Consider the following 9,441-nt stretch of genomic DNA (forward strand, 5'->3'; position numbering starts at 1 on the left):
CAGCGAAACCCTGCTGTGGTTTTTTACACAGAATAATGCAATTTTCGCCTCAGATTTGGCTTGAAAGAGAAGGATGTATAGAGAGTTGGGACACCAATTCAAGTGTGCTGAGGGGCTGGGAGCCACGGCCAGCCCACAGATGGCTCCTGGGACCCCTGGGTCGTTCCTAGGATCCCTGGATGGCTCCTGTGATCCCTGGATGGTTACTGGGACTTCTGGGTGGTTCGTATGGTCCCTGGATGCTTCCTGGCACCCCTTCTCCTCACCCTGTCCTTGGGGTGCGGGACCCCACGATCTCTCCTTCCTCCAACCCCCACCTCCTGTGTGGGGCTCGGATGGGAGGTGGAATCACAGGGGGGATCACTGGGGGGGTGTAAGGGGAGGATCCCTGGGGATCGCAGGCAGATCACTGAGGGGTGCAGGGGGATCACTGAGGCGGTGTAGAGGGAATCAGTAGGGGGGCATGGGGAGGGAACACCGGGGGTGTCAGGGAGGATCACTGGCGGGGTGCAGGGGGATCACTGCGGGCACGGGCGGGATCACTGCGGAGGGCACTTGGGGGGATCACTGGAAGTTTCAGCGGGATCACTGGGGGTGTCAGCGGGATCACAGTGCGGGTGCAGGGCACTGCCCCACTCCCCAGCCCTGACCGCTGCCCAGCCGGCTCCCGGCTCGGTGAGCGCCGCTGCCGCGGGCTCGGGCGGCCGTGAGGCGGAGCCAGGCCGGGCCCGCCCCGCTCCGTCACTGCCGGGCCCGCCATGGCGTCCGGGCCCGCGGGCCGCGCCGCCGAGGAGCCGCCGCCGCCGCCAGAGCCGCCCGCCGAGCAGAAGTCGCCGCCGCTGCCGCCCGCGCAGGAGGAGTTCTCCTTCCTGCCGCTCGTCCACGACATCATCAAATGGTAACGGCGGGCACCGCCACCCCCCGCCCCGCCGGGCACCGCGGCCCTGCCGCAGCCGCCCCACTCGGACGGTGCTGCCTCACACCAGAGCCCTCGGGAGGAGCAGGGCTAAGGGGTCCCCTCGCCAGTGATGTTCTCCAAGTCACAGCATCCTCGGGGATGCCCTGCATAGGGAGTGAGGCAATGGGATGCCCTCTCTAGTGATGCTCACCCGGCTGCCAGCATCCCCAGGATGCTCTGAATGGGGAGCAGGACAATGGGGTTCCCCCCCCAGTGATGTTCTGCCAGCCGCAGCATCCGTAGGATGCCCTGGACAGGGAGCAGAGTTATGGGTTTCCCTCTTTAACTTGTTTTCACATCCTTGACATTCTCAGCATCCTCATCATGCCTTGAACAGGGAGCTGGGCTATTGGATCCTCCCTCGAGTGATGCTCTCCCAGCTCCCACTTCCCCAGGATGTCCTGAACAGGAAGCAGGGCAATGGGGTCACCCTTCTGGCAATGCTCTCCAACCTCCCAGAATCTCCTTTGCCCTTTTTATCTCAGTTGGAGTTCCTGGGAAGAGTGTTGGAGAGAGCTGGCACAGCCCCAAGTGCATCTGTGCTCTGAGTTGTGCCAGTACCTGGGTGGTGTTGGGGTCACCTGAGCAGTGCCGGTGCTCCCATGGCCCAGGTACACTGCCCTGTACAGTGTGTGTCTGGAGCAGGAGCACTGTTTGTCCGCTGGGTTATTGCTCCAGAGAACTGTACTCTTTGACTGATAACAGCCTCAGAAAGTACAGGCTGTGCGTCAGGAATGCAGCCCATTTCTGGGCAGTTTTAAAAGGGAGGACAGCTTCCCCAGTGGGACGTACACTGTTTTCTTCCCAACTCGAGATAAGCCCTGTACCGGTGAAAGGTGCTGTACAAGTATCCTGAGAACTGATGTGTTTCTGGCCCAGGATAACCCCTCCAGAGATGCTCATCTGAGTTCCCAGAAAGGGAATGGCTCTGCCATGGAAATTCATCCAGGCAGACTCACCTGGGCACTCTGCAGGGTGAGGCAGTGAGCATGGGAAGCATGAATTGCCTTCATCCTACCCTTTTCCCTGGGCACTCATTTAGGAGCCGCTTTGTGTCCTGCTGATGTTTCACTTGGACCAAGCATGTCTGAAAGGTGAGGGAGGTTCATCCTTAATGGCTCTGCAGCCCAGTCCATGGGAATGAACACCCTTGACACACCAGTCCAGAATGGGCATGAGAACACAAACCCTGTGATTTCATTCAGTTTCCCCATTGTGCTAGGTGAGGGCCATCAAGTTGCCCCCTGACCTTGATTCTGCTGATGTGTGCAGACCACAGAGTGAGGCTAAATCCCCTGGCAGGTGCGTGTGTGTAAATCAGCAAAGTGGGCAGTAGCCATGGGCTGAGACCTCACAGATTCTGGTGTGTCACTGATCAGGTCATAGTGACTCACAAATGACAGTCCCAGGGATATCTTGAGCCCTGTCCCACCAAGCCACCCACTCCTGCTGCCGAGCTACCTCCCTTGGCTTCATGTGTGGCATTTCCCTGGCAGCTCGAGCCAACATAGGTGCTGAACGATGTGGCAGAAGGGTGGCACCACAGCGGCCAGCGGTGGGATGTTGTGCCTCCTGTCCCTGACAGATGGCAAACGGGCTGTCCTCTAACACTGCCTCAAGTGGCAGAGCCCAGCCCTGCTGCTCTGACACTGACTCAGCCATGAAGACACATCTCCAAGGTGACTCTGTGCTCCAGAGCGAGGATGTATCGCGTAAATTTGCTGACATTCAAGGACGGGTGCTGTTTCCTGTTGTTTCGTTCTGGAGAAAGTTTTCCTAAACAGGGTCTGCTGATATTTTCAGCCTTGTACAGTTAATGGCATCACTGTTGAGGTCTCACTGTGTGGCTCCACCGATGGTGGTTTGTGCTGGTGTGGTGAAGAGCACTGTGCCTTAAGGCAGGTTTTGTGCCCAGTCTGTGGTTGGATGTTGTGTTGAATCCTGTGTTAGTGCAGGCAGCCGCAGGCTCTTCCCACACCTCATCACTCCCACCTCTCCATGCCACCAAACAGGGAATTGCTTCATTGATTGATCCAGCAGGAAAACCACCCATCAGGAAAAAAACCCCACCAAGCCTAAAATATTTATGCCTTTGGATCAACCAGGCAACAGGCACCTGTCAGTTCTCTTTGCATGGAGAAGGGAATGAGATGTGGGGAGGACATCCCTGTCAAAGCCAGCCTGCAGCTGTGGTGGATTAAAGGCAGTGTCACCCCATCCTTCCCCAGATGTGTCGTGGGGCTGGTTGTGTGTGTGTGCCTGTATTTTTCCACTGCCGACCTGGCCCTGAGTGCCTGCATAATGGGGAGACATTATGGTACCAGCTGCAGTTTTATTTAGAAGGGAGTAATGAATATTTTGTTCCAACAGGCTTTTGAAACAAGCGGCAGCCATCTGCTTAAAAGTTTTGCTCTCAGCCATGTCACGATTCCCCAAAGTTATAATCGAGCACCTCTCTGCCCTGGTCATGCCAAGCAGATTTATTTTTAGGTCTGGCTATTGAACAGGCTCCCAGTTTTTCAAAGACCATTAGAATCCCACTCTCCCTATTAACAGGCGGCCTGGAAGCAGGGACTTGCTTTTGCCTGGAATCAGTAAAAGTTCTTGCTGGTGCTAACAAAGCTGAGTCAGATACTAATGAGGGTTCAAGGGCAGACGCTGCCTCAGACAACACTGAGCCTTGAAAAGCACAGAGCTGGCTGCAGAGCCAATTCTGCTGCTCTTAAAAAAAAAAACCCAGACCAACCCAAAAAACCCCCACCGCTTCTCTTTTATTAAGTATAAATCCCCAAGGACTCGTTTTAAAGTTCCAAAGTACCATTTTCTCTGCCTTTGGACACTCTCTGACACTTTGGGGAACAGTTTCTGTTTTTTGCTGTCAAGCTGTTTGACTGCATTGATTTTTTTGTATTACAGTGTGGAACAGCAACAGGTCACGGGTGAGACTGAGATCTTTTTTTCCAGGTGACTACACACGACACACATGCAATCTTACCTTCCCCAAAGAGAGGTACAGGAGTTCAGAGGAAGAATTTAGCCTGCTCCAGGGTGATGTTTGAAAGCTGCAGAGCAGCTCCTAACCTATTTAATGCATCCTGAGATGACAGGCTTGTGTGCTGGAAATTTGCAGGAAACCAGTTTGCCCATAAGCTACCCAGTCTGTATATCCATCTGTGTCCTTTTATTGGGATAGGTGAATCAGGTGTGTGCAGCTAGATACCAAGAGCAATTTTCCTAGTGAATTCCAGTTTAAACCCTGGCTGTATTGGAAATTGCAGCATTTTCAGTAGGAGAATTCACAGTGTCTTGATTTTCTCTCCTCTGCAGCATGGACAAGGACAGCCAGGATGTTCACCAGGTACTGAATGAGCTCAAGAACAAGTTCCAGGAGATGAGGAAGCTGATCAGCTCCATGCCTGGCATCGGGGTGAGCCCAGAGCAGCAGCAGCAGCAGCTGCAGAACCTGCGGGAGCAGGTCCGGACCAAAAACGAGCTACTGCAGAAGTACAAGAGCCTTTGCATGTTTGAAATCCCCAAGGAGTAGGAAAGGCACAGCTCCACTCTCCGGGTCTGAGATACCTCCTCTTCAGGCTGAACAGGGTGGCAGAAGTTGACTTTTCTTAGGTTTTGGTTACAGTGCTGTGACGTTGTGCCTGTGTGGACCGTGGGTGTGTGACACTGAGCCAGGACCGTGTGCTCTCCTGGGACAATGGCAGTGGCACATTCCCTTGATCTGCTGCAGGACTCTGCACTTATATATCCCATCTCCTGTTTTCTCATGGGGTGGGGTTCTTCTTTTTTATGTTCAAACGAGTAGGAGACATTTTGCTTTCTCCTCACTTAGGGTCAAAGTACCTGCTGGTGAAAAAGGGGGCATTTCTGCAATTTTTTTTTTGTACTTAAAAATGGCCACACATCAGAAGGGAACATAAGAGGGAAGCATGAACTGTTTGGCGCTGCTCCTGGAAAGAGTCTCTGGTACACTTTCCATTCCCTGTGTGTTGGAAGAGGAATGATTGCTTTCAATTACTTCTGTATTTTTCTTTACAAACAATTGGTGGTTGTGTCTGAGATGAGTCAAATAAAGATTTATAAATTCTGAACTGCCCCTCTTGTGTGTTCGCTGAGTGGTTGTGGGCAGAGCAGGGGCAGGATGTTGGCAGCATGTGGGATCCTGGGCCCAGCTCCAATGTCTTTCCCTCTAAAAACAGAGGAAGGGCAAGAATCAAAACAAAGGGCATAAGTGAGAAAAGCTTTTAGTTTTCCCATGCTAAAGTCAGGCTCAACAGGACAGGTGAGTTCCACATCCTGGGGCTTCCCACAACCACAAACATTTGAGCAGCTTGAACAGGTTAATTCTGCTCAGTGGGAGTTGGGATGGTTGCAACTCACCTGTAGCTCAGAGATTTACTCTGTCCCCACTGGGACACTGTACTAGTACTTTCTTTGGGAAGGTGCCAGTGTGTAAACTCTGAGTAAAGCAGAACACTGAGATAAACAAAGCACAATGTACACATTTTTTATTGCTGAAATTGCCTTTCCACCAGCCATTGCCTGTCCCAGCTCAATAAATTCCTGTGTCTCATGCCTGGACGATGTTTTCCATTCTTTTGCCAGTGGCTGTTCCTGTGAAATCAGACATAGGCAGAGCTGGAAGAAACAACTTGTTGCCAAAGAAATGTCTGGCACTTAGTTCAGGAACAAGTTAACTCTGTCAACTTGAATCCAAGTTTCAAGCGAAACTGAGGTGGTTTGCTTTGCAGTCTCACTCCCTCACCATTGTTTCGTGGCTTCAATATGATTTTTTTGCCATTAATATGTGCTAAACACAGGTTTGTGCTGCTGCATGAGGGGGGAGCGGGGGTTGAAAATGAGCTGGAGGAGAAGCTGGAGCTGGGAAAAGCTTTCTTTGAAGAATGATCCTGTTTCGCTTCTAGCAATGATTACTGCAACTTGCTATTGGGAAGAGATTAAAAACCATCAGATGTAAAGGTGACCTTTTGAGCAAAGTACTTCCTTTACTCATATTGCAAAGTAAAAACAATATCCCAGCTGGGGTGCCAATGAATCAGTCTGTGTTGACATCATTAAAATGTGCTTAGTTAATCGGGAAAGAGCATGAAACACAATCAGCTCTTTATAACCAAGTGATGTCAGTTTGCTGGGTGACTGCAGGCAGTGACATCCCACTGCCCGGCGTGTCACGGGGCTGGCAGCACCGTCACTCGGCGTAGTGGAGTGAGGAAAGAGTGCTGGCTCAGTGACCCTTTGGAGTGAGTAACTCCCTGCGTGGCCCCTCGTTACCCTGGGTGGCAAAAACCCAGCGGCTTGCAGAGGCGGGAACCTTTGCACTGGGAGACGGAGAAAATGGGGTAATACAGGGCTTGAGTGAGAGGCTGGTTTTGCCACCTCACAGCTCAGGCCTTTTGTTTAGCAGGCTTTGCTGTGGAATAGGGCAAGGAAGCAAAGACAAACCCACAAGTGTAATTTTTTAAAATATTTTATTAATTTGTAGAAAAAATAAAACATCAAGTTTCACCCACGGTAGAAACACTTGAAGATTCTTTGTTTTGTTCATGTCAATGACAAACAATACCTACATAAAGTGCCTATTATTATTTTTTTTCTTGTAAAACCCTTCCCTCTCCCCCCACCCTCCCCAAATCTTGCAAATCAAACAAGACAAATGTAAACAAGAGTCAGTTTTTTGGTCCATCGGGGCTGCAACTCTGCAATGTCTTTGCAACAGCTTAGGAGTGTCTTCTGCATGTGTTTTGCAGACACAGATGAACACACAACACAGAGTCAGAGTCCGTGCACAGCTTCTCAAGTTGAAAAAAAAAAAACAAGAACCAACCCCAAAGCCCCAGGCAGGTGCTGGCAGGCCCCTGCCCTCCCTCCTGAGGACAGTGCCCGAGGCTGGGTGGTTTGGGAGGAAAAGAAACACCAAGGTCTGTGCCCTCCACACTCATCCTCCCACCTGGCTGCCCAGCAGCTCACCCTTTCCCCGTCTCTTTGCCCAGAGGAGGAGGCTGTTCCCAGTGACATCCCCTCCTGCCCTCCAAAGCCTCCCCCTTCGCATCCCTCGCTCCCAAAATGCACCCCCAGGGAGGGACATGATGAAAGCGGGAGGAGGGAAGCTGGGGGAGAGGCGACACCCTCTCTGCCCGGGTGGGCACCTGCTCAAAGTCAATTCGGAAACGAGCATCTTTCCCCCTCCTTTCCTTCTTTCTTTCCTTCCTTCCTTCCCGTGGCAAGCGGGGGCTCCTAGCTGATCACGCAGCGATCCTTCTCCTTGCCGTGCCCGCCGCCGATGGCTTTCTCCCGGATGTACATGAGGTCGCTGTGCACGCTGGGCCGCCGGGCGAAGGGGGCCACGATGCCGTACGCCTCCTCCGTGCTGCCCCGGCCCCCTTCCTTCAGCAGCTTTTTGCCTTTCAGCGCTTTCTTGTGCAGGATGTCGCAGTACTGCACCGAGACCTTGCGGTGCAGGTCAGGGCTCATCTCGCTCGGCAGCTTGGCCATGGCGAAGAGCGCCTGGAACATCTGGTCCAGGCTGCTGTTCCTCTTGGCCGAGATCTCGAAGTAGGCACATTTTTTGGGGTCCCCTCCCACCAGCTGCTCGATCTCCCGGGGCTGCACCTCCCGGTAAAAGTCCCGGTCGCCCTTGTTGCCGCAGATGACCAGGGGCACCTCTATGTTCTCCTTGGTTTTATTCTTCAGGCACGACTTAGTCTCCAGGATTTGCTGCTTCAGGCGCTGCACCTCCTCAAAGGAGTCACGGTTGTCCAGGCTGAACACGAGGATGAACACATCTCCTGGGGACAAAGAGGGAACATGAGATCGTTCCAGGGATAGGGACACACAGAGACCCACTCCTAAGCCAAACAGACTTGGAGAAGGAAGGACCAGGCAGCACCTGGGTCCTGCATCCTCCAGTCCACCAAGAAGAGCTGCCCATCCACTTGAAAACACAAAATCCTATCTCCCTCCTCCCAGGACTGGAAAAACATACCCAAACTGAGCAGGAGTCTGGCAGAGGGACCCTCTGACAAGTACCTGTGAGGATGGAGAGGCGGCGCATGGCTGGGAAGGGGTGGTTGCCCGACGTGTCCAGGATGTCGAGCTGGTACACCTCACCGCGGATGCTGTAGAACTTGCGGTGGAAATCCTCGATGGTGGGCGTGTATTGCTCCTCGAAGCGGCCGGTGAGGAAGCGCGAGACGATGGCCGTCTTGCCCACCTTGGAGGAGCCCAGGATGACCATGCGGTAGCAGTTCTTGGCGGGGATGCTCAGCTCGGCCTCGCTGGGACACATCTTCTTGATCATCGCTGCCAGTTTCATTGACGCCGGCAAAAGTGCAGCTTGCGCCGAAAAGGAGAGGTGAAGAAGGAGGAAGGCGCTGCCTGCCCGGCTGCTCAGCCCCTCTTCCCTCTCAGGAAGGGTCGGTGTGAGCTCTGCACGGCGGCCGCCGCGTTATATGGAGCCGGCAGCGACCGCCCCTCGGCGCGTCACGGCCCGGGGCGGCGGCGGCTGAGTCAGCGCCCGGCTCCGCGCCCGGCTCGGCCCGCGCCCCCCGCCGGGCTCCGGGCTGCGCGCTCCGCTCCCGTCCGCAGCCTCGTTCGCGCTCCCGGGGCTCGGTTGCCTGGCCCCGTTCACAGCCCGGTTGGGACTCCGGGTGTTTGACACCCCTGTCCCGTTCGCAGTCCCGTTCCCAGTCCGGCTGCTGCGCAGCCCGGTCCCGTTCCCATCCCAGTTCGCACTCCCGGTGCTGCCCAGCCCGGTCCCGTTCCCACCCCGGTTGTCACTCCCGGAGATGCACGGCCAGATCCCGTTTCCATCCCGGTTCGCGCTCCCGGAGTTGCACAGCCCGGTCCAGCTCGCAGCCCGACTGGAACTGCCGGTGCTTCGAAGTCCCGCTCGCAGACCTGCTCACACTCCCGGTCCCTTTCACAGTCCCGTTTGTAAACAGATCTCTTTGCATCTCAGCACGGGGTCCCTGTGCTTTGTATCCGTCCCGTTCTCAGCCCGGTGCGGGCTCCCGGCGCCCCGCAGCCGGGTCGGGGCTCTTGGGGCTCGGGGAGTGGGGTCACCCCGAGATGCAGGAACCGGGGACGGGGGTGCAAGAGGTCCCAAGCCGCTCCCTGAGGTGTTTTTGCTCCGGTTTACACTTGCCAGGTGCAAATGCCCGAAACACAGGAGAAAAGACCCCGTTCCGTGCCAGCTCCAGTGCGCGGGGCCGGGAGCAGAGCGAAGTCTCGGTCCTACCGGGGGCTGCGGCGCGGGCTGGGGGCTGCCCCCTTGGCGGAGGCTCTTAGGAGGGCGGCTTTCCCTCGACCCCGACCTCGACCCTGATCCCGGACCCTGATCCCGGTCCCTGTCCCGGTGCCGGGGCGCCGAGCGGTGCCGCTGCAGCGCCGGTTCTCCCCGCTAGGGGACAGGCGAGAGTCCGGCCGGCGGCAGCGCGCACAGGGCCGGGAAG

General features: G+C 55.1%; 2 protein-coding genes across 2 annotated transcripts; one reads left to right on the top strand and one right to left on the bottom strand.

Moving 5' to 3' along the window:
• The first annotated feature begins 746 nt into the window (after nucleotides 1-746).
• Nucleotides 747-5,065, top strand: MED9 (mediator complex subunit 9). Its single transcript, XM_032126101.1, has 2 exons — nucleotides 747-898; nucleotides 4,286-5,065. Exons 1-2 carry the CDS (start codon nucleotides 759-761, stop codon nucleotides 4,500-4,502), a joined length of 357 nt encoding a protein of 118 aa, XP_031981992.1. The 5' UTR covers nucleotides 747-758; the 3' UTR covers nucleotides 4,503-5,065.
• Nucleotides 5,066-6,444: 1,379 nt separating this feature from the next.
• Nucleotides 6,445-8,419, bottom strand: RASD1 (ras related dexamethasone induced 1). The gene is made up of 2 exons (XM_032126096.1): nucleotides 8,018-8,419; nucleotides 6,445-7,776 (listed from the first exon to the last, which is right to left on the bottom strand). Exons 1-2 carry the CDS (start codon nucleotides 8,301-8,303, stop codon nucleotides 7,226-7,228), a joined length of 837 nt encoding a protein of 278 aa, XP_031981987.1. The 5' UTR covers nucleotides 8,304-8,419; the 3' UTR covers nucleotides 6,445-7,225.
• Between the last annotated feature and the right edge of the window lie 1,022 nt (nucleotides 8,420-9,441).

Source organism: Corvus moneduloides, chromosome 16, assembly GCF_009650955.1.
Source record: "Corvus moneduloides isolate bCorMon1 chromosome 16, bCorMon1.pri, whole genome shotgun sequence".
NCBI lineage: Eukaryota > Metazoa > Chordata > Aves > Passeriformes > Corvidae > Corvus > Corvus moneduloides.

Excerpts from the sequence above, each read along its gene's own strand:
- MED9 (XM_032126101.1), top strand. The coding sequence starts at position 759 with ATGGCGTCCGGGCCCGCGGGCCGCGCCGCCGAGGAGCCGCCGCCGCCG. Across the intron at positions 899-4,285 it reads GTCCACGACATCATCAAATG|CATGGACAAGGACAGCCAGG; the intron begins GTAACGGCGGGC and ends TCTCCTCTGCAG.
- RASD1 (XM_032126096.1), bottom strand. The coding sequence starts at position 8,303 with ATGAAACTGGCAGCGATGATCAAGAAGATGTGTCCCAGCGAGGCCGAG. Across the intron at positions 7,777-8,017 it reads CCGCCTCTCCATCCTCACAG|GAGATGTGTTCATCCTCGTG; the intron begins GTACTTGTCAGA and ends CTTTGTCCCCAG.